Source organism: Wyeomyia smithii, chromosome 2, assembly GCF_029784165.1.
Source record: "Wyeomyia smithii strain HCP4-BCI-WySm-NY-G18 chromosome 2, ASM2978416v1, whole genome shotgun sequence".
NCBI classification, from domain to species: Eukaryota; Metazoa; Arthropoda; class Insecta; order Diptera; family Culicidae; genus Wyeomyia; species Wyeomyia smithii.
Window position 1 is genome coordinate 214,071,003 of NC_073695.1, and position 23,733 is coordinate 214,094,735.

General features: G+C 36.7%; 2 protein-coding genes across 5 annotated transcripts in view; one reads left to right on the forward strand and one right to left on the reverse strand.

Moving 5' to 3' along the window:
• The window catches only part of LOC129720676 (serine/threonine-protein kinase Genghis Khan), a 42,660-nt gene extending 20,795 nt beyond the window's left edge, over nucleotides 1-21,865 (forward strand). For 2 of the 4 annotated variants that reach the window (XM_055672216.1, XM_055672217.1), the window contains 19 exons: nucleotides 1,153-1,839; nucleotides 5,103-5,476; nucleotides 5,752-5,856; nucleotides 6,044-7,959; nucleotides 8,025-8,339; nucleotides 8,580-8,686; nucleotides 15,297-15,406; nucleotides 15,464-15,769; nucleotides 15,886-16,281; nucleotides 16,339-16,434; nucleotides 16,543-17,245; nucleotides 17,305-17,403; nucleotides 17,463-17,573; nucleotides 18,174-18,359; nucleotides 19,100-19,193; nucleotides 19,253-19,400; nucleotides 19,482-19,551; nucleotides 19,616-19,743; nucleotides 19,800-21,865. In XM_055672216.1, coding sequence (XP_055528191.1) covers nucleotides 1,788-1,839; nucleotides 5,103-5,476; nucleotides 5,752-5,856; nucleotides 6,044-7,959; nucleotides 8,025-8,339; nucleotides 8,580-8,686; nucleotides 15,297-15,406; nucleotides 15,464-15,769; nucleotides 15,886-16,281; nucleotides 16,339-16,434; nucleotides 16,543-17,245; nucleotides 17,305-17,403; nucleotides 17,463-17,573; nucleotides 18,174-18,359; nucleotides 19,100-19,193; nucleotides 19,253-19,400; nucleotides 19,482-19,551; nucleotides 19,616-19,743; nucleotides 19,800-19,913 — 5,430 coding nt within the window. In that variant the 5' untranslated portion in view covers nucleotides 1,153-1,787 and the 3' untranslated portion in view covers nucleotides 19,914-21,865. The remainder of the gene's footprint in view (nucleotides 1-1,152; nucleotides 1,840-5,102; nucleotides 5,477-5,751; nucleotides 5,857-6,043; nucleotides 7,960-8,024; nucleotides 8,340-8,579; nucleotides 8,687-15,296; nucleotides 15,407-15,463; nucleotides 15,770-15,885; nucleotides 16,282-16,338; nucleotides 16,435-16,542; nucleotides 17,246-17,304; nucleotides 17,404-17,462; nucleotides 17,574-18,173; nucleotides 18,360-19,099; nucleotides 19,194-19,252; nucleotides 19,401-19,481; nucleotides 19,552-19,615; nucleotides 19,744-19,799) is intronic. The other 2 variants (XM_055672218.1, XM_055672219.1) reach the window with 2 other exon arrangements.
• A 597-nt stretch (nucleotides 21,866-22,462) lies between these two features.
• Nucleotides 22,463-23,514, reverse strand: LOC129722784 (flavin reductase (NADPH)). Its single transcript, XM_055676534.1, has 2 exons — nucleotides 23,358-23,514; nucleotides 22,463-23,301 (listed from the first exon to the last, which is right to left on the reverse strand). The coding sequence occupies exon 2, from the start codon at nucleotides 23,115-23,117 to the stop codon at nucleotides 22,500-22,502; it is 618 nt and encodes a 205-aa protein (XP_055532509.1). The 5' UTR covers nucleotides 23,118-23,301; nucleotides 23,358-23,514; the 3' UTR covers nucleotides 22,463-22,499.
• Between the last annotated feature and the right edge of the window lie 219 nt (nucleotides 23,515-23,733).

Sequence of the window (23,733 nt, forward strand, 5' to 3'; positions counted from 1 at the left end):
ACACTTTCAAAAATTTTCAAACCCGAACCCGAGCCAAACGAAGTAGTGCTTAATATGCACCATGGAACGGGGTGAAATTGATCAATTTTTACAACGATTGCCAATTAACTAGCTTCATGTACATTTTTTCCGAAATAGTATAATTTTAAAACAAGTACTGATATGTGTTCCAGTGAACCTCTATGGCTATTGGTGAAATTTCTATCGTCTACTTCATGGAATAAATTCGATAATTCTATAAGGTACTATGAGGTAAATTGGGGTGAAATTGATCACCATTGAAATCCATACATTCTTTTGGCAATGTCCTTTTTTCGATATGTTCAAGATAAATGATGATTTCTGTACTGAAAAATATCATTTACAGCTAGTTTGGAAACGAAAATAACGATATTTCAGGTTAAAACTTGTTTATTTTGGTTTACGAGCTGCTTGTTGCTAAAATTGCTTTTATTTGATCGTTGTTAGATTGATTTCAGTTCGGTTTGTTCCAAAAGCTCAAAAACTAGCTCTGAAATTAAAATCTTTGTGGTTTCCTGCGAGTTTATCAGTATTACTTTAATGGTATGGAATGATCATTGTTGAAAATTACATTTTTTGAGTTACTATCAAACTTTACTCACTTCTCCAAATTTAACGTAATTAACCCTCAACTAAGACTACTTTAAGTAAATTCAATACTTTTTTTGTTATGTGGAAACTTGTTTGATCAAATTTGATTGAGTTTTGACTGAGTTAGAAGAATTTTCCGAAAATATGAAAAATTGCACCGGCCATGCAAGGGTTAACTTTGACAGGTATGTGAATCACGCAAAAGTTGCGTTTAAGCACACGTTAACATTGCCTAGTGTTGTAAGAGCAATATCTTTTGATAAGTATTTTTCATCACTAATTTTCAGGTGATCAATTTCACCCCACTGATCAATTTCACCACATTCCACGGTATTCTAACTCAAGAAATTTGATTAAATAGTACGACCAGGGCTAGAATAATAATTTGGAAAAAATACTATTTAGATTTTATCTATCAGCGAATATGATAATAATAATATATTTTCCAGTAAGTAAATATTATATAATAATGTTATCAAATATTAATTAATAGTAATAATGATGATAATAATATAATATTATCTCACATTTTCTTTCCAGAGAATGCACATTCAATGATGGTTGAAGGTTGGTCAATCGAGCAGAAGGAGCGATTGCCTGCAAGGTGTTATGAACTGCTAATCACTACCGCTAGAAACGCTGGACTACTGCTTTAGCACCATGCAAACAATGTATGTAAATAACTGTGACATCTTGCTAATGGGATTCAACCATGTTAGCAATAGTAGTAGTCCCAGACTGATTTTAGCAGCCGCATCATCCTTTAGTAGCTTCAAGGCGTGTGTGAATAATACCACTGGTTTTAAACAGTCGCCACAACAGAGGCAACACCACTAACGATGCAAATTGTGTTGGTAGTAGAATCGACTATGAGTGCAAGTGTAAAAATTAAAAGGAAAATTGGAATAATATGAAAATTGTTGAATTCAAGCCAAAATATAGTTTAGTGCATTTGAGAAGAAAGAAACGAAGAAAGTGCAGCGCACATGTGTGGATACGGGATGAAGCAGTGGTCCCGACGGTAGTGAGCACTTCTGTGAAAATTTGTTTTTCATTGTCGTCAAAATAGGACAGCACAAGATTAAACAGAAAAGCAAAGTTCTCAGTGGGCAAACAGCCGGCGATATTTTTCAAATAATTTGGGATATATATGAGATCAGAAGCCGAGACTAAACATGACTGAACCAAAGGGCGTCCTTGCAGGACTGAATCTATCCAGCTTATCAGGTATGCTAAATATTCGTAAATTGTTGTCATTGCAATGACATTGCATTGTATTTAACACCTATCAATTGAAAGTAATTGAAAAGGATATAATTATATTAGTTTAATACGTCAGTGTTTGTGAAAATCGAGAGTAGTTTTATTGTTTATATGTAAGTTTATATTTTTTAAGAATATCTAATGGATATTTTCTGAATGAGGATAATTATTAAGGTGAAACTGTATTGAAGCCATAATCGACCGATTTCGAGCTAATACTTCGAATTTCCAAAGGGTTCGTTTATGCGTCACCTGTGCAAACTAGCGTTGCACCGAATAATAGGGCTGGGAAAAAGTTTTTTTTGTGGAATGTACCGAATTTTCAGTTTACAAAATAATGGTTTTAACTTGACCTTGTCTAGGGTAATTCTCTTTAAATCAAGAATAATTTGGTTTTTAATTTTTTTCATCTTAACATGTTTCGTTGAATATTCGGCCGTCTGTTCAGCCGAACAGATGGCCGAATATTTCACAGAACATGATGATTAAATGTGAAAAATTAACAACCAAATTACTTTTGTATTAAAGTGAATTCTCTAGACAAGACAAGGGTAATTCACTTTAATTCAAAAGTGATTTGGTGTTTAATTTTTCACATCATTCGATAATCCGAATATTCGGTAATTTTCGAAAATAACTTTTTCCAAGCCCTGTTATTCGGTGCAACTCTAATAAAAATTTTATTTTATGTTTGCTGTGGTGAAGCATTAACTTGTACCAAGTCTTGTGCCTTTGAAAATTCAAAGTGGTGGCTCGAAATGGTCACTTTGGGCTTCTGAACCGTTTTACTCAAGAATACTGCCGCGCATAGCAAGTCCGTCCCGTTTGCATGATCATCAAAATTGAGTTGATAAATGGAAATGGTAGCTAACTATGTATAGTTTCGTAACAATAAATGAACTCAACAACTTTGTTCTAAATTTAGGGAAAACATCCAAACATATTCTCCCATCGCGTAAGAAGCAATATATAAAATTATAAAAAACGCGTTTTTCTCGCCTTGCTGAAATTGCGAATGGAACTGATTTGCTATGCACGGCAAAATAGCAATGCAAATCGTCCACAGATTAATCGGTATTCGATTTTTTTTGTAGTACAAAATTAACTATTCTTTTATATTCAATTCCATTCTATTAAGACGCTCAATGGTTTCGTTATAATCGAAGGATCAAAATTGAAACGCTGAGTGTGTGAAGTTAAAAATCGAGCATTCGTGAGTAATCCAACTTTTAGAGCTATCAGTAAATGAATGGCGTTTACATTTAATTCTGAATGTGACTTTACGGTGGAATGTTCTGAACACTCAGGTCGAAAGAGATTTAAAACCACTGCCTCTTGTTTGTCAAAACGGACACTGTAACCTTGTGGTTACGAAGCTCCTACATTTGGAATGCCAGTTTGACACTTGCTGCTCCCGGTGTCAAGAAATCCGTTGCATCATCCTGAAGTTTAAAAAAAGGATTCAGTGTTAGTAGGAAGGTACTGATTCGGATCCACCAAGGTTGGTAATGCAATCTTTATTATGCAAATCCACGTCTCTGAGCATCGAAGGTGTGATTTAGGCTTAGAAAACAAATTTAATCAAAAGAGAAATAATTTAATCGGTTCGTACACAGTAATAAATTTTAAATATTACACGCCACGTAAAATATTTTCTCATTTGAATTTTAGTTGCTTCTGACGTAAACTACATTTTTGTTTGAAAATAATGTGCAGTATCATTTAAATTTCAGTAGCTTTTGACGTAAACCATGATTTTGTTTGCAAATTATGTGCATTATTATTTAAATTTGCGTGGTATATTATGGAATTTTCTATCATAAGCGATGGAAGTAATTCTTCACATGCGATTAGACATAAAGTTTTCTAACTGTGTAAAGTATATATGACTAGATGGCTCGGGTTTAGGGTAAAATTTCGAGCGCTTAACGCGTTTAGTCGCTTGACTGTTCTATAAAAGTGTGGGTATAATGGTTTCCCCCGGCAAATATTTTTGAATAAAATCTTAAAATATGAATGTTACTTATTTCTAGTGCAATACTTCACACATATCGCCTAACTGACAAGAATCTCTATTTTAAACTATAATATACTAATATACTACTTTCGGGAACACGAATTATTTTATGGTGGTTTGACATCCCCCTCTTCTCTGAAAGGGAGGGGTCCCACACAGATGAACAGAGAACTAATGGAACCAAATTTGACATAAGGAGGTTTTTAGAAGCAAGAAATATTTATGTGGCAGTTCGAGACCCTTCCCTCCTCTACAAATGAAACACAAATTTCTACATAACTTTAGGACCAATCAGGCAAATGAAACCGATTTTGGAAGGGGGAAGGGCGTTCCACACAAATGCAACACATGTCTTAACTAATTTTCCGAGAAAACAGCTTTAGATGATCGACATGATGCACAGAAGGCAATAAACGACCGCTTTTAATTCTTCCGGTTCTGGCAAACAGACCAAAATGCCCGAATACCACCCAATATGGGTGCTTCCGGAACTAGAATGATGCCCAAAGGCCAAAAATTACTTCGCATGTCATTTTGAATTCCAAGAAGGCGACTTCTATTCTCTGGGAGACAGCTTAAAGTTGTCGAATATCATCCAATATAAATATTTGCGTAATCGGGATGATGCACAGAGGCCTACAATGGACCCCAGACACCATTTTGAATTTTAGGTTGACGACTTCCGGTTTCTGGGAAACAGCCCTAAATGGCCGAATGTCACCCAATGTGGGTATTTGCGAAACCAGAGTAATTTTCAGAGACCAGAAATTGTCTTCAAATGTCAATTTGAATCAAAGAATACGACTTCCGGTTTCTGAAGAACAGCTTAAAATGTTTTAATCCAATATGGTTATTTCCGTAATCGATATAATGCACAGACGTCAACAATTGACCCCATATTATTGATCACCATATTATTTTCAGAGAGTAATTTTATTAGTTTTTTATAAAAGTTATTACAATAAACATTTTCTGAAATAGTTAGCAATTGGCAATGCCAGTTGAGGTTTTTGTTTGATTGATTTCATTCCCGCAGTATTTTTGAGCCTAATATCGACGAAAGAAAAACTCATTTCGAATGTGTTGATGACTCAATCAAAAATCCATAAGTTGGAATTTAAACTAAAGTAATTAAACCTGCAAAAAGGCTTCAGTCAGGACAGGCACATCTGCCGAAAAATAAAACTAATTTTTGTTATATCCTTTCCAGTGATCCCAGCATCGAATCGGCTGCGCGAGCTTGAATCGCTTATTATCGATAATGTCACTTCAAACAACAACCTAAATAGTGCCGGTTTGTCATCGGAAAAGTTCCTCTCCATCGAAACTCTACTCGACTGTCTGCTGGTGCTTTACGATGAGTGCTGCAACTCATCCCTAAGGCGAGAAAAAACAGTCTCTGATTTCATCGAGTTGATGAAGTCGGTGGTGCAATGCATCAAACAGCTGCGTTTGTCGCGAGAGGACTTCGAAGTACTGAAGGTTATCGGCCGCGGCGCCTTTGGTGAAGTATGCGTCGTACGAATGAATAAAACTAGTCAAATCTATGCAATGAAAATTTTGAATAAATGGGAAATGCTGAAGGTGAGTATCTAATAATAGTTAAACTGCTTGAAACTATCAATATTACACAAGAAACCGCACAGTGGAATAGTGGGATTTGTTTTTGAGTACCTTAGATATCCATTTTCCGGCTTAAAATAAAAGCATATAGAAACAGCCGATTTTGATATATACATTGGAGATATTATGTTATACAAGCATTTTTATAGTATCACTTTCCACTGCGTAATGCGTTGATTTTATATTCATGACCAATTTTCTATACGATACAATTCTGCCCGATTACTGTTTCATAGCGAGCCGAAACTGCGTGCTTTCGTGAGGAACGTGATGTATTGGTGTTTGGTGATCGAAGATGGATAACCAACCTACACTATGCTTTCCAGGACGATATCAATTTGGTAAGTGAAAACAGTGATGAGGTACAACAAAACTTTCAACGTGGACATATAGTTTCACAACACTTCTTCATATTTCCGTGCTCAAATATTACAATTTTTTTAAAATCATACAATTAAACAACAACAACATCTAGTTCATTACAAATGTTATTTCTCTTCCTTTTTCCATAAACCACTTAACTCTCAGTATCTCGTAATGGATTATTATTGCGGCGGAGATCTGCTGACATTACTAAGTAAATTCGAAGATCGTCTTCCAGAGGACATGGCACGGTTTTACATTACCGAAATGGTTCTCGCTATTAACAGCATTCACGAACTTAAATACGTCCACCGAGATATAAAACCGGATAATATTGTGTTGGATGCGAGTGGTCACGTCAGATTGGCTGATTTTGGCTCCTGTCTGAAACTAGGGCCTCAGGGCACAGTGCAGTCGAATGTTGCTGTTGGTACACCGGATTATATTTCCCCTGAAATTTTGCGGGCGATGGAAGATGGCCAGGGGAAATATGGACCTGAATGTGACTGGTGGTCACTGGGGGTTTGTATGTATGAAATGTTATTTGGGGAAACTCCATTCTACGCCGAAAGTTTGGTGGAAACTTACGGTAAAATCATGAATCATAAAAATTGTTTTGATTTTCCGAATGATGATGAAGAATATCAAGTTGGTGAGCATGCGAAAGATTTAATTAAAAGGTTAATTTGTGCGCCTGAATACCGGCTGGGTCAAAATGGAATCGATGATTTCAAAACGCATCCATGGTTCGAAGGAATCGACTGGGATACGATACGAAACGGTCAAGCGCCGTATATACCAGAGGTTTCTAGTCCAACCGATACGTCTAATTTCGATGTAGATGATACGGACATTAAGTTGTCTGATGCGGTGCCTCCAACAACGAATCCTGCCTTCTCAGGACATCATTTGCCTTTTATTGGATTCACGTTTACCAAGGAGAGTAGCATATCGGATGTGGGGAAACTGTCACGTGCCATTAGCAATTTAACTAATAGTCAATTACAACAACAGCTTGCTCCGCTAACGTTAGATGGCAATCAGCAGCAAGGGAATGGAATGTTCAAACATGGCTCTGAAGAGAAACGTCTCAGTCCTGACAGCACCCGAAAACTGCAGGATGAAATCAACATACTAACAAAGCGGAACTGTGAGTTGGAAAGTCAAATTAAAAGCTTTGAGCGACAAGAATTTGCGGTTCGAAGCAGCAGTAATGCTGTTTCCGGTGATGCAGTCGATGGCCAGCTAGATGCTAAGCTGAAAGAATATGAAAAAAATATTCGACAGCTGCGGCAGGAAAAGGATGACCTCCAAAAAGAGCATGCAGATGCAATCGAAAGACTGAAACTACAAGATAAGGAACTGAAGGATGCTCTCAGTCAGCGAAAATTAGCGATGGCCGAATATACCGAGGTAACCGATAAATTGTCGGATTTGAGGCAACAAAAGCAGAAGTTGTCACGTCAGGTACGCGATAAGGAAGAGGAAGTAGAAGTTGGTATGCAGAAAGTGGATACACTTCGGAGCGAACTTCGCAAGATGGATAAAACAAGACGTGAACTGGAAGCAAGACTACAAGATGTGCTGTCAGAAGTTACCAGGGAGCGGCAGCTAAGAGAACGATCTGAAGACTACTGTCGCCAGCTGCAAGCCGAAGCAAGAAGCAGAAGTTCTTCTGATTTGGGTTCTTCGAATTCACTAGGAATCTCATCCTCCGATTCTATCCGACTGGAAATCGACCGGTTAGAAGTGGAGTACAGTGAAAAAATAAACCTGCAGCAGTCACGATATAATACGGAAATCTCTGCTCTTCGGGATCAGTTGAATGAAGCCGAAAATCATCGGGAAATGCTACAGATTGAGCTGCAACAAGCTCGCGACAAGCTGGATTCTTCGCGCCTGGAATCTATGACCGATTCTGAAGAAACAATATTGGAATTGCGTAAGCGACATGATCGTGAAAAGAAGATTCTTTTGGATGATAACCGCAAAATGATCTCTGATCTGGAGATTCTCAGTGAACAGAACCGACGTTTGCAGAATGAGAGACTGCAAATGGAAAGCGATTATGAGGAATTAAGGTATAAAATGTTATTTTATTTGCTAATATTGAAGCCGCTTTTTATATTACATTCTGACATTTCAGGAATAAACGCCAAGCGTTTAGTCAATGGGAAAGGCAAATTTCTGAGATCATTCAATGGGTGTCGGACGAAAAAGATGCTCGTGGTTATCTACAGGCACTAGCTACTAAGATGACTGAGGAACTGGAGTTCTTAAAGCATTCTGGTTCATTGAATCACAATGCTAGCGATAAAAATTGGCGCAATCGACGGTCACAGAAACTAGATAAGATGGAATTACTTAACTTGCAGAGTTCACTGCAAAATGAGATCCAAGCAAAGGCTCTTATATCAGAAGAACTGACGCGAACTAGAACGGATTTGGTTTCTGCTCAGAAGTAAGTTTACAGAAAAATTGAACAACAGTTTGACAATCGATATGTCGTAAATTTAATTTATTTGCGAAGACCGGATACTTTAGTCGTTTCCCACATATCCCAAACAATTTAACAAAACAACAAATATATATATATATATATATATATATATATATATATATATATATATATATATATATATATATATATATATATATATATATATATTCAGATACATTGAACGAATTCTTCATTTTGCAGGGATTTGCGTGAGACTCGCCAAATTTGCGAATCCATTGGTAGCGAACTGAAACGGAAAGACAGTCAAATAAAGGAATTGCAACAGCGGCTGGAATCAAACGAAGGCTGTGAGTATAATGGCAATTTTTTTCAACTGTTCAAAATTTCGCAACGCTCTTTCATTGTGTATTTTTCTGTTAACACATTGTCCAGTGTGATTTTGGGTAAATAATCGAAGGAAATTTCTATGTTATTCGGAAAACAGTGCCAGTCGATTTTTCACCTGCTCAAAAAACAAACCAAGACTGAAATGTTCCCCGCAATAATATTTGCGTAGGTGTAAAATATGAAAATATTGTCAACATGTGAAGTGTTTGCGATAGAAAGAATTTTAATACGCCATTGATATTCCTAATCACTAGCTGTCTCATGCTAAAAGACGTCATTTGGGCATAAAGAATTCATGATTTTTGCAGTGGGTGAATTGTGTCTTCTTTTAAATGTGTCACATTTGTTAGATCGTTTTTATCTGCTTACACCACATTATGAGTTTCGACTACACATTGCAATTTTGTGTTTAATTGAAATAATTTGAAGAAATAATTGTTAATCTCCTGTGATTCAGTTATTTTCAAGATGAATTTGACTTTTCTATGTCGAAGCATTCCACTTTTTTTTTTAATTCATAGCAAAAAGTCATTAATGTTTTCTTTAGGATTGATTCTTTCACTACAATCTTGGTCCAATAATGTATAAAATTTTTCTCTCAGGAAAGAGTTTATTTATTTTCACATTCGATGATACTTGTTGAAAATATATAAGTTTTTAAGAGTGCAATCCTTTGAACCGCAAAGGGGCATTTCACATTTTTTTCCTATCTGTGTTACAAAACTTCAGATAGAAAAAGTTTTTGTTTTTGTTATTTGCTGCGGAATGTTCTTTTCTAATTATTTCATTTTATTTATATTTTGGACCAACGAGTGTTTTTATGGTCTGAAAAAAAAATCTTATACAGCAGATTGAAGGTTGAGTTCCGAAGCAAGTTATTTTAAACAAAATCTCCTACATGTCAACACTGCCAGGAGTTTCGTATAAAGTTCAAAGTCAAGATTTATGGGGAAAAGTGTTTATCCAATTAACGACTTATATATTAGCATAGTTCAAATCTTTTATCTTATATGTTTTGAGCCAGATTAACTGACAATCAAGCTGAAAATTAAATCATAATAAGTGGTTTCGGTTTTTTTCCCGTTAATGCTAGCGATGCTCAGATACGGGAATATAAGACTTTCGGGGTGAAGTTGAAGTTTAGTAAACTTTTTTCAGTGCTTTTCAGTGTGCAGTTTGAAAGCGATCTAAAGAGCTTCGATATAATTAATTATTTAAAAAATATGAACGACCTTTTCAGTGATTTGAAAGAAGCCTAGAACTGTCACCATACTTTGCCAATATGTTAAAGGTACCAATCGTCGTGTTTTTAATATTTTGTGATTTTCGACTGTTCCCAATGTCAAAAGCTCAATAATGTGTGCCTAAGAATAGTAACGAAAAATATGTTATAATCATGGCTTCGGCAGGTTTTCTATTACACTCTTTTGCCAGTTTGATTTATACTCACTTTAATGGAAGTAAAGGATGCCTCTCAGTCGCCAATTACTCCACAACCAAAATAAAAAGATCGATGGAAACACAAAAAAATGGTTAAGAACTATTTGCAAATCAGCGAGAAGATAAGGTCAGTTAGTAAGTGGGAGATCTTAGCTAAATAATAAAACTTTTTTGAGATACGAAAAAACTTTGATTACATAACCAATCATTAAATTTTGAAAATTGTAAATAGTTTTCGAACAACACAAGAAATATAATTTCAAAAAACTCTAAAATTGCATAATTTTATCAAAAGATTATATTTAGGTTAAAAATGCAATTTGTACTAAAAAAATTTTTCACATGCTAGTAAGCTCAATATCACATCAGTCATGATCTCTGACACCACGAGCAATGTTCTCCTTGATTACTTGCCGAAGCCATTCTATATCTGTATGAAAATTATCATGTAACGTGCGGTAAAAAGAACTACGTGGCAATTAATGCCTCACGGTATGTGTATTGAGAATCGTGATGAGGAAAAATCGAAATATTGACTTCAATGTCGCGCGGAGTTGACATTCATAATAAATTGTATTGTATTGTATTATTAAAGATTCAAGCACAGCTGATGAAAACAAATAGAACACTTAATACTAAAATAAATTTGAATGTCCCTCAATGCAACATTATTTCAACTACTTCAATGTGTATGTAAAATAATAAACATTTTACCAACAGTTTTCGTAAACGGATGAAAACAGTTTCTGTTGATATAGTGTTAGTTTTTCAACCGTTATCATCCGTTTCTACATTGTTTTAATAGTAGATAGGTAACCGATCAATGTGTCGATGTTACTGGTAATATAAAAGCTTAGCATTCATTCTCGCATATAATATATATGTATTTGTACTGATCGTTATGATATTTGTTGTGTCATGTACGACCGCAGCAACTTCCAGCGTACCAATGACAACTACTGAGATCTCAAGCGCTGATGACGCCAGGTGCTACCCATCCGATATAGTATCGTCGAAAACTATCCAAGTACAGAGCAACAATGGCGATGAAGAAAAACCTCTAATTGTTCTCGACATAGACGAAAATATTGGAATTACCAACGAAAATCCACCACCTTCTACGAATGATATGATGCTGGTGCAAAACTTGATGAAAGAGTTAATGGAAGAGTCTGATCAGATTAGCGAATCTCCTTCCATGGATGACGGTGAAACCGAATTAACGGATTTCGAACGGGAAGTTCTGAGTAAGTACATGACGGAAATGAGTGAGCAGGTGTTTACTGACAAACCAAACTCCGTGTGCCATTTGACGGCAACGGATCACCAGCAAAAGCAGGATATGCAGAAAGTGATCGATTTTTCGCCTATTGCGCTGGAAACAAAACCGGACGAAGACTCGCATGATCTCGATCGGTTGAATAACAATCAAACGACTAGCAACGTTATTGTTGAATCGCAAGTGTTGGATACAAATGCTAACCAAATTAGAGTTACAGCGTCTGAACCGGATGTGCCACCAACCGATTATCTAGCGAATAGCTGCACAGCGAGCGTCGACCAGCAGCAGCAAGAACCATCCGTTGCAGTATCACCAAAGGTCACTAGTAATAGTAACTGCACTGTCATTACGACCGATAACAGCGCAAACATCATTCAATCTACCAATAATATCATCTGTACTTTCACTGATTGTAAAGCTCTGTCTACTACTACCTTCGCTACTGATACTAACCCAAACGACAGCATCATTATTTCCGGCGCTGCTACAAGCAATCAGATACAAGAAATTCAAATTCAGCATTCACCACAACAGCAAAACCAGCAGCAGCAGCAAGAGCAACGCAGTCGAGCAATGAGACGAAATTTTTCTGTTTGGGTTGGTGTTACATCGTGTGTCTGGGGGATCTTGATTTATCTATTTAAATCGTATACGTAATATTTTTATTATCACCTGTTTTACGAGTTTGAGTGTTACTTGGTTTTTGTGTTTTTCAGTTTGTTTGTGTTTTTTCATCTCTCTTTTTACTTGCTACCTTATTGCTATTACTCTTTTTAATATCGAACCTGCTAGTTCATGCTAAGTTTCTCAATGTTTTACCCAGTATTGAGTTTGTATTACGACGTGTTTTTTTCTTGTTTCATCGTTTTTTTTGTATGTAATTGTATTTTTCGTAAGTGAGGAGAGCGGATATCTTTTGGCTTATACTCATTCATTTTCAAACTATTTTTGTAGTATCTTCACTATATAGAATCAACTTAGAAAAAGTCATATTTGATATTCTTGATACTTATAACTGATATTCCAGAATATAATAAATTTTTGAAAAGTTTTTTTTAAATTTCAGTTAACAAATTAAATTTGACTTACAACAAGAAGTAACTGAGTTCAAGAAATAAATGCAAGAGTATTAACGGCGATTTTTTGTTGTAACAACAAATTCTGAGCCTATCAAACATACAGTCCTATAGCATTATTTTTATGTTATTTAACGTGTAAACGAATAAGTTATTTTTGGTTTTAAAATGTACTATTTATTCACCCCCGAAAAGCACTGCCATACTACCCCTAAGTTCATTGAAATACAGTAACTTGCTATTAACCGTTCAGAAACGCTTAAGCTGCTTGTGTCTTCGAAGAGTAAGATTAGAGCTAGAAAATATGCGCTCTCCGTACAATACAAAAGAACTAATAAAAAACTAATTCAAGTATCACCTCGCTAAAACCAGTATCATCCTTAACGTTAAAGTTATGCGCACGTCTACAGCAATTCTACGATTGTTCTTTTTCCAGATCTATGTAACAATCTTAAACTCAAAGAATGTTGTAGTAAAAATAACAGAAAAATAATCGACTCTCACTCGACTCCGATCGCGGCCATGCCGATGAGCAACGACCATAACCGCCGCCACAGCCTATCATCATCCACCGATCCGTCAATACTCATTGCTTACACGCATGCATGCGTAGCAAACGAACAGCCGCTTCATGCCGCAACGACAATCACCCCATTAGCGGCAGCGATAGGCAACGAACTTATCCCTCCTAATATGACGTCACCTATATCCCACAGTCTACGGTCCGGCTGCAACAACACTTTTAAAATACGCGAAATACTGTCACAAATATTGAATGTTACCAGTTCACAACAGCCAGTACACGAACAAGTAATGTCAGCTACCCCACCAAAGAACACAGCCACTAATGGAATAGTTCAAAATGGTCAAACCAACGAAAATCTAGTCCTTAATTTGCAAAATCAACAACCGAAATGTGTAATTGTTAGTAAAGGTCGTCGAGGAGGTAGTAATAAAAAAAGGCGAAGGAAAAAACGGCATTAGCTCAACACATTAAATTTTTTTTCCCGAGGGCATTTAAAACTATGCTGAGATCTTGTTTGTTTTCATTGCCGCGAGTACTTTGAAACATCATGACAATGCTTCGATTCTCACTATATCTCGTTTAGCTACTTCCTAACTTAATTCTTAAAATCAACTAAATACTCGTAACATCAATATTGGTAAACGTCTGAACGCAGAAATAAATTTTTGAAAATATTCTAATGTTACGGTGTTCCAAAAATAAAAACATTATACTTTTCTATATATTATACATTATGAATGTAATGTAACTTTGACTGCATAACAAATCAATTACTTAAACAATCATTTGTGCATTGTTTTTTTTTAATATCAGCTAAAGAGATAAGTGAGATCACGTGGTGTTGTAATTAAGAAGCTGTGTTCTCAAATATTGTTATAAAAAAGCGATGGTAAGGAAATAATAATCGAGATGACCAGCTGGAATTTATCACACTACAACTTAGATACTAAGTTTCGTTCATTTGTTTCGAATGCAATATCAAAGGTGCAAACAGAACTGGCCCCGAGCTTTGGTTGTGTATTTTTTGGCGTAAGTTAACAGAAGAACAAAATCTGAACGGTTTTCCAGTGATATTTACGGTAGTTATCATGTACATTTATTTAAAACGTTACAAGCTGTTAACTATTTAGAGTTAGGTTTTGTAGATTTATTTTGAAATTTAGATTTGTCAAGATCAACGCCATTTGAACGGGTTTACAAACTTATTGTGTTTCAAATGCTCGGAGTAAAAATGTTACCGATTTGTTTCTTTTATGAAATATAAAAAAGTTATCATTGAACACATTAGTTTTTATTGTTTTGTGTTAATTGTGTAAAATACATACGCCCAAAATGCTTTTGTGACTCATGTCATGTCAGCTTCTAATGTGAAATGTTTGAATTTTGATTTAAGTAACCGCAACTGACAAATGAAGGATTCTCAATTATAACAAACTTAAATCATCAAAGCATTCATTGGCAGGGAAAATTACCAAACCAATAGGAAAATCCCAACTGCATATGATGGGACTTTTTTATTGTGGGAAAGCTTTCTCAAATTTATGTTGGTCGTATCATTTTTTATGATTATAAATCTAGTACTGCTTTGGTGACGCAAGGCGTCATTGATCATTAATACTTCTTGGATAAAGCTAACCATGGCTACGGATAATGCTTAAACAGTGAGCAAAACAACGTTTTTGAGCTAATGCTTTAAACTTCATATCTATCAAGTCATATTTGTTTCGAAATATCGGCCATCATACATTATTTTGGATCACAACTCTTCATGTTATCAAACATTATAAAATCACATTCCTAATAGTAGATTTCTTGTAAGGGAAAGAAACATATTTTGCTAACATATGCGTTTTCTCTCTTTCTGTTTCCCCGTATTCATGCCAAAATCACAAACCACAAACAAACAAACACCCGCATACATAATCTGCGCCGTGCCTCTTATTTTGTGATGTGCCAACTGTTAAACAATAAAAATCCCAAAAAAATCGACGCTCTATTAAACCCGTAAACCATAAACGCATGTGTGCGATACTGCTGTGTCTAATCAAAACAACAATCTTCAACTTGGGTTTGCCCAATCACCAACATGGTGGTAACTTCTAATTGGACGAAACTGCAATTAAAATCTCAAATTCACACTCATCTTGTGTTGCGGAATAACACTGATCTAATCACGATGATTACACACTGAAACTGGCAATGAAAACTGCCGACTACGTCGATGGTTTGTAATGTTCACGAACCAGTCTTGGAGAGACCTTCTTCGCAAATGTCCTATTTGGATCATTTCCTGAAGGAATCAGGCGGGGGATCCAGCTCCACGACGCACACCAATTCAACACTAGCAGTGAATATGGTAAGTGTACAACGATGAAAATGAGGTATCGTAATAATACTTTTGTTTCAATCGCAGCCGTCCCAACAGAACAGTCAGCACGTAACCTCAACTAGTTCTTCATCTAACAATCTTACCAATACCCCAATGAACCAACACAATCAGAGTTTATCCTCATTACACCAGCAGCTGCAGCATCAACAGGCACACCAGCAACAGCAGCATTTACAACAGCAACAGCAATCGCACACCTATAGTAACCAACAGCAAATACATCAGATGCATCACTCCAATTATTCGATGGAAAGCGAAGAAGGTGACGTTGAAGACAACAGAGGCCATTCGCTGTCTAGTTCAAAGAGTAATCTTAGTGATCATTCGTTGGTAAGTTGATTATTACAGCTATATAATTATTAAACAAATGTTGAAGCGTTTAGTATTATAATATAGTACGAAATGGAAAATAGCTTTATTCAATCAACTCCCTTGCTTTTTTGCAGAGCATGCACAGCGTTATGATGACCAAGCAAAAGGTGCACCAATTCCTGGTGCGAACGTTTTCTAGTCCTACAAAGTGTAACCACTGCACCTCACTAATGGTTGGTTTGACACGACAGGGTGTGGTGTGTGAACTGTGTGGTTTCGCTTGCCACATGATCTGCTGCCAGAAGGTGCCCACACAATGCCCGGTACCCTCCGACCAAACCAAACGACCCCTAGGTATCGACCCGACACGAGGTATTGGGACGGCCTACGAGGGCTATGTAAAGGTACCTAAGCTTGGCGCAGTCAAACGTGGTTGGGTGCGACAATTTGTTGTTGTTTGTGATTTTAAATTGTTTCTGTACGACATCACCGCCGATCGTAGTGCGTTACCAAGTGTTCATGTTACTCAGGTACGTGTTCAGTTAAAGGCACCTAGTTGATAATTTAGTTGGATTTCTTCGTTTCAGGTATTAGATATGCGAGATCCAGAATTTGGTGTCTCCGGAGTTCGCGAAAGTGATGTTATTCACGCAGCTAAAAAAGACGTTCCTTGTATCTTTAGGGTAAGTGCACTTTACCACGAATTTTGAATAGAACTATAACATTAGTGAATGAAACTGTCACATAAAAACGTAGAAGAGTTCTGCAAATCATGTTCATGTTTCCTTCAGATAACAACCTCCCTATTGGACGGTGGTACTTCGCTTCAAACTTTAATGCTTGCGGACACCGAGTCGGAAAAGGCGAAATGGGTGGTAGCGTTAAGCGAATTGCATCGAATACTAAAACGAAACAATTTACCTAATACTGCGATATTCCGTGTGAAGGAGGTACTGGATAGTTCCTTGTCAGCCATTAGAAGTGCGCTGAGCGCGTTGATTATCGACCCAGACCGTATTCTGCTAGGAACGGAAGATGGTTTATTCTGTCTGGACTTGGATCGCAGCGAAATTGCTCGAATAGGAGAAAGTAAAAAAGTATATCAGCTGTGGTACATTGCTGAGGAGCAACTGTTGGTGATTTTATGCGGTAAACAACGCCATCTGCGGCTGTTGCCAATTCGTGCGTTGGAAGCAACAGACGTCGAGTGGATAAAGGTAGCTGAATCAAAGAATTGCATTACCGCCTGCACAGGAATTATTGAACGTGGACCGCAACCAGTTTATTGTATCGTGATTGCGTTGAAACGACAGAACACTTCGCAGATAGTGGTGTACGTCGTTAATCGAAACCGCAGTCGGCACCATAAAATGTGCGAATTTACAGTGGCCTATCCAGTGCAGAGTCTTCAGGTTCTCTCCGACTTACGTTTGGCAGTAGGCCATCAGAGTGGTTTTACAGCGTACTGTCTGCAAGGAGAGGCTCAAGCAATGCGTAAGCCACTGGAAAAAAGTGTATCAATGTGATATTTACTAAATATCAATATTTTGCAGCCCTTGTACATCCGGAAAACCAGCTGAATAACTTTTTGGCATATTCAGGTGTTGATGCATGGCGAGTAATCGAATTACAATCAGGTCAAGGCTCGAACGGTATTTTTTATTTGGTATGTTGGAGGAATAACACACTAAAACTGTTTTTCTTTTTGTAGCACATGGGGAATATCTACTAGTGTTCCAAACTCTAGCCATCTATGTCGATCTGCAAGGTCGCAAGTCTCGTGATCGGGAGATTATGTACCCAGCAGTACCTACTCATATTAGTGAGTATAGCATATCATTACACTGATTCATAAGATAGTTGTTCCAAAGCATGATTGATGTTTATTTAACATATTTTCAACAAGCATTCTTCATTGTTTTGTTAAAAATATATTCTATACTGTAGTAAAGGCAGAGCAATAATGGATCAACCTCTACAGACTTTTATGTAATTTGTTATGTTGTTGAAAAAATACTTCTAGCTCTCTGTAAGGTATGTGTAACACAACCGATCTAAATAAAGCTTGGTGTTATACGAGCACAACTTGAGTATTTCAGCAAAGTATAATTGCTGGGTACTAAGAATTAAAGGCTCATACAAATCAAGAGTAAGAGGCTGCAATTAAGAAATTTGAATGATGTCATAATGAGGCGTATTACAACCGAAGACACTTTAGATAAGTTTAAACAGTTCATACTAAATTATTTTGATTGTAACATGCGAGGAAGCATTTTACATTCGTTTTTAATAGAGAGAAAAAAATGCATTAATCATGTTTTACAATACAGTTTTTATTTCTGCTTATGTGGTCTGGAAAACGCATTTTAGGTCTTTGTACTGTTCGACAGCTCCAACATAAAATATTTTTCTCATTTCGCAGCGTATTGTGATGGTCATTTGCTAGTCTACTCGGAAACGCATCTTGATATATTCAACGCGCAAACTGCTGATTGGGTCCAGTCCATTGGGCTCAAACGATCCCGTCCACTGATGAACAATGGCAGTCTTTCGTTGACGATGCTAAACGATACGGCACACGTTATTTACCTAGCAAATATGCACACAAGTGAGTATCTTTTTCGTGACCTTTTCAATTATTTCATGTATATTATCTCTATGATGACATCTTGAAATCTTAAGAGCGGGGGCCTAGTGTGGTTGGTAACGTCTCCGCCAACCACGCTCGACGCCTGGGTTCGAATCCCACCGCCGACATAGGTGTCGATGGTTGGGAGGTGGCGTGATCCACTCACAACCAACACCCAACTGGTCTAGATTCAATCCTAGCCGACACCGGGAGATTTTCTGAGGCGAAAAATCTCTGGGATCACGCCTTCCATCGCATGAGGAAGTAAAGCCGTTGGCGCCGGTCCGTTAATAAACGGGTCGTGAGTTAGGGTCCTGGGTGTGGAGTCGTCTCCCTGGGCGTCGGTGATTGGCCACAACAGTGGTGGAACTAGACCGACGGTAAATAAGCGAAAGTAAAAAAAAAAAAAATCTTGAAATCTGGATTTACCTTCTGTAATTAGATAGAGTTAGTTCCTTAATTCACATTATTCAATGAAAATTTCGAAATACTTTTTACCCTTTATTTTGCAATAATATATAGAGAATCAACATCATCAGGGTCCCGCGAGCATTGTACGAAGTTTTATCCAAACGTTTTTGTTTAGTAGACACAAACTTTGCAGCCAAATTTTAGTATATAGAACAATTGCGATGCTTGTCATCCCAAACAATCCCCATAGTACCAGAAATTTTTTGAAAATGTCATTCCTCATAATTATTTTTTTTTGTTCTTCCCAGGAGAACTTCTCAGCCTGACGCCATGTGACAGAGATGGTCGTCTCAAGTCGAAACGGTTCTCATTACGTAATGAAGGCAATCGTACCATAAGAACGTGAGTATATTTCAAAATGACAACAATAACTTGTGCTTACTGTTTTTGTCACTTTGTAGAAGCACCGATAGACGTTCGAAATTGATTTCCGCTCCAACCAATTTCAATCACATTTCACATATGGGTCCTGGAGATGGAATTCAGAAGCAACGGCTTCTGGACCTTCCTACCACAATCGAAACTGCTGATCAAGGCAACCAACATCGAGTAAGTTACTACCTTTTTTTTGTTTTAATACGTTACTCGTTAAGTTTGATCTGCAGTTCAAAATCACATGTTCACTTTTAGGTATCCACTATGCGGCACGCCCCACCACCTCCCAGGGCGCCACCTCGTCCTATGATACATCCTCACAATGGTAAGTACTCTGAATTCCGCCCTCTGACATTGCAAGAGCAGAAATCTATTTTATCCATTAAAAGAAGGTTCGAATAATTCGTTCCCAGGTGCTAAGCGAACCGCTCCGGCTCGGCCGCGCGATCAGCCACCTTCGTTACCACGATCCCCTAGTCCTTTGGGTAGCATGTCCTCGTTGCAAGATGTACTCAAGGTATGACTATCAATTCATATGAAAAACAAATTATACAACAAATTTTATTCGTTAAGGTTGCCGATATGCAGTCAGAATCACGACAAAGCGTTGCTAGTAACAATTCTAGCTCTGTTTCAACACCACCTTCACCAACCAATGATCGGTTGAGTTCCAGTTATGATTCTTAATGGCGAGAGATATTTCTTTTACATGAGCTCTACTAAACCGTTAATAATTTCTTGAAATTTGGAATAAAACGTCTCCGCTTTTGTGTCAAAGTGATTTTTTAAATTTGTTCAGTGATCATCGTTTTTATCATGCGTAGCAGTAATTCAAATATTGCATTTCCAAAAAAAAAAAAAAAACTCGCAAATACTCGTGGTCATATTTTGTATTATATTTTAACTTGTATTGTAATCTTTTATGTTTCTCAGAATGTAACACACCTATTGAAATTTTAAATCAAAATAAGCTCTATGAAAACAAATCTGATCTCTTTAAGTCTAGCAAACTTTAAATCTAAAAATGTATGTCTCGGAAACCAGTTGTTTCCAATAGGGTTGTGTTTCTATGAACAAACGCAATCACCAGTGAGTCTGTCTCTTGTTCGCAATAATAGTTTACATTGAAATTCTGCCCATTTACACAATATCATCAGCGAGTTAGGATACTAATTGTAGACAGAAGTAAAAATCGTTGTGCAATATTCTATGCAAGTAGAATGAATACGTATCGCAATACCGGAAAAATAACTGAACTAGTACCTCTTGGTAAAATTATTTCAACATTTCACATTCGTAGAATAGAAATAATCTTTGCTAGAAATTTCCTGTCATCATAACAGCAAATTTTAACCAAACCTTAAATCACCATAATCAAATTAGGAAACATATAACAACGAGTTCGTGAATACTTAAACACCGAAGCCGATGTCTTGATTCCAGTTTTCTATAACTTGTGCAGTTCAATCAGAATCTCGTAGTAATATTGTTGAAGCAGTAGTATCTACTATTTGCAACTCCATCTCTACCTTCCCCCACATCAGAAATGTTTGTGTTGCCCAATTAAAGTTACTCGTATAAGTTTAACGCAAGCCTAGTTATTCACTTTATTTATGAAAGCTCAGACAGCGTAACAATGTGCTTTCCAATAACGATAGTACTATTCCAGTACTTCTCAGCATGACGTTTACATCTGAACAAAAAGCGAAATTTACGACACAAAGTCAATAACTATAACAAGGAAAGAATCAAATTCACTATTACCTAATGCATACACACAAAACTATTGAGATAAGAAACTTTTAAACTTAAGCAGTCATTACTCATATTTCTGCTTGACCGAGCAGACATCGCGTGGAGCGACAGGTCGAATCGTTGAACGTGGAGATAAAACTGAAGACAATATTTAGTATTTCCAGTACAGGTTTACTGTATTTGTTAATATTATATACAGAGTAGAAAGCAAGAGCGTATAAGACAAAAACTCTCAAATCGCTGACAACTAATTTAAAGCGTGTACATTACCAGCACTCTACATGTTGAGTATCAGTTGTAAAGAAATCGTACGCCATTTACCATTGTAAAAAAAAAAAAATAAAATTAACTCACAAATTTGTTGAAGCCAAGTCCACTTAATCCGTAACTTATTTGACCCACCATACCTTACGTAATAACGTAGTACAGAGCTTTTTATTCATTACGTTAATCAATATAAATAGAACAACTCTATTTATTTGTAAACCTAATATGTATATGTATTGCATCAGTTTAGTTAACCGTATATGACACGTAGGTGTATCGTTCACTCGGTTTTAAAATGTAACGTTTCTTCTTTTGTTTTGACTATTCTTCTGTTTCTCTACATAAAAATGCTGTTTTATCAGTATAATGTTGAAGGAATATTACAATAAACAAACGACGCATATAAAACGGAAACTTTTCAACTAGTGATTGGGATACGAAAATGTAAAAGAATTGCATAAACTATGCATCAACTGAAACGGCAACATCGGAAACATACTATGTCTAAGTTTGCAGTATATATGTAGTATATACCGAAGCTCTAGTGTTTTATAAAATTATATTAATTGTAAAATTACCACAACATATATTAATATTATACAAGTACTAAAACGAAACATACGACTTGATCAATCATTGATTTTTAACCGTATTATGTATCACAGCCTTGTCCAAGTACCAGTTATTCCACTCCCAGTGCTTCAAATAAGTCAACTGCCAAAAAGCGAAAAACTGCTTGATGCCATTTTCGTTTTAGGATGGTGCTACCGAAAAAGGAACGACTTAAGTAGTGTCTGTAGTTGTCATCTTTTTGTCATGATTCTAAACAATATTTGTAACTGTGCTGAAATTTTCCATTTTTTTTTCATCGTGCATTATTCTACAAGATTAGAGCAGTGTTCAGAAGACTTTTCTACATCGGAATCTATGTCAGAATTCTCTTTTTCTCAAATTGCTGAGAATATTTTACAGTAAACTTATATGTTAACGTCGATTCTACCGCTCCCAAAACATCAAATTTAAAGTAGGTGATGTTCTGAGCAAATCGGGAAAATTCATCTAAAGTATCTTGTGAACTATTTTATTAGGGTAGGATCTGATATTATCCGAATAAAAGCTGTAATGTAATAAAAAATAAGTCTTCTTTTGGTTTGCCGCACAACCAGTTTCCGATCAACGAGATCGTTGGATTGTGAATTTAGATTGAAACAACATTGTTTTCGGAAAATAAATTTTATTGCATCAGATACATCAACAGCTAGGTTTCGTACATATTCCAATTTGCTTGCCAGTGTATTGGTCGTCAAATAAAGATTCGATTAAAAATTTTCCTAGATCGAGCTTGGAAATCGAACGCGTTAATCCAGGAGATTTATCAAATGCTGTTACGTACTCGCTGGCAGGTTCGTCGGCGATGTGCGGTGGGAAGACGGCACGATATTCTAAACCAGATGCCTTGATGATATCCAACATTTTCTTGTGTTCGGCGTTCAGATTGGTAAACATTTTTGGAACTTTGTCCGGTTCGAAGAACAGGAATGATGATAGACAAACGGAAACCTTTTTCATACCTTCTGCTTTCATGGCATCGACAATATTTTGCATTCCAGTAGACAATACAGTCGTCGGTTGCAGATCATTTCGAGTTCCTAAAGCAACGCACACAAGGTCTTGGCCCTTGATAGCATTGGCCACATCATTCAGATTCACAACATCTCCCGATACTATTTCTAGTCGGCCCTTGAATGTGTCCGGCAGGGTAGCCTCACTACGTACCATCAAACGTACCCGAAGACCTTTAAGTAGGGCATGTTGAACGGCACACTGTCCGGTCATGCCGGTACCTCCGAATATTACAATTTTCTGCATAGCTACAAAATACGCTTAATTGTGAACTACTGAGAGGTTCGTATACTACCGTGCGATGCTTGATCAAGAGTGAAGTGCTTATAAAAGCGATGTGAGAGGGCTGATAAACTATTATCTAATGCCAATTTCATCCACGTACTGAGCTGATAACTCTTATAGAATGACTGATAATTTTGACGGGTGCCTTTAATTATATGAAAAAATATTAATTTATTTTATTGGGAATGAAATTTCACGTACAAATTCGAATTCCTGACGTTTGAAAAATATTTTAGAATTTTGTTTTTGTAAAAATTAAAATTTGTGTCATCTTGTTTATGCTGATAGCTGATGATTTCGTCAAGCGTGTGTCTGATTTAAGTTCGGCACATGAAGATGTCAACAATGAACGAGAGTGAACATGTTCTTAAATGTATTGTATATCAGTGATTGAAATTCGTAGGGGTGGGCAAAATGACAGCGGCTCTGAACTGCTCACTCACCGTTGCGAACCGACTCATAGTTAAGACACTCACCGTTAAGGCAACTGTCAACATCAAAACGCAAAACGGCAATGCAAAATTATACAGCTCGCCCGTTTTGATGTTGACAGTTGCCTTAACGGTGAGTGTCTCGG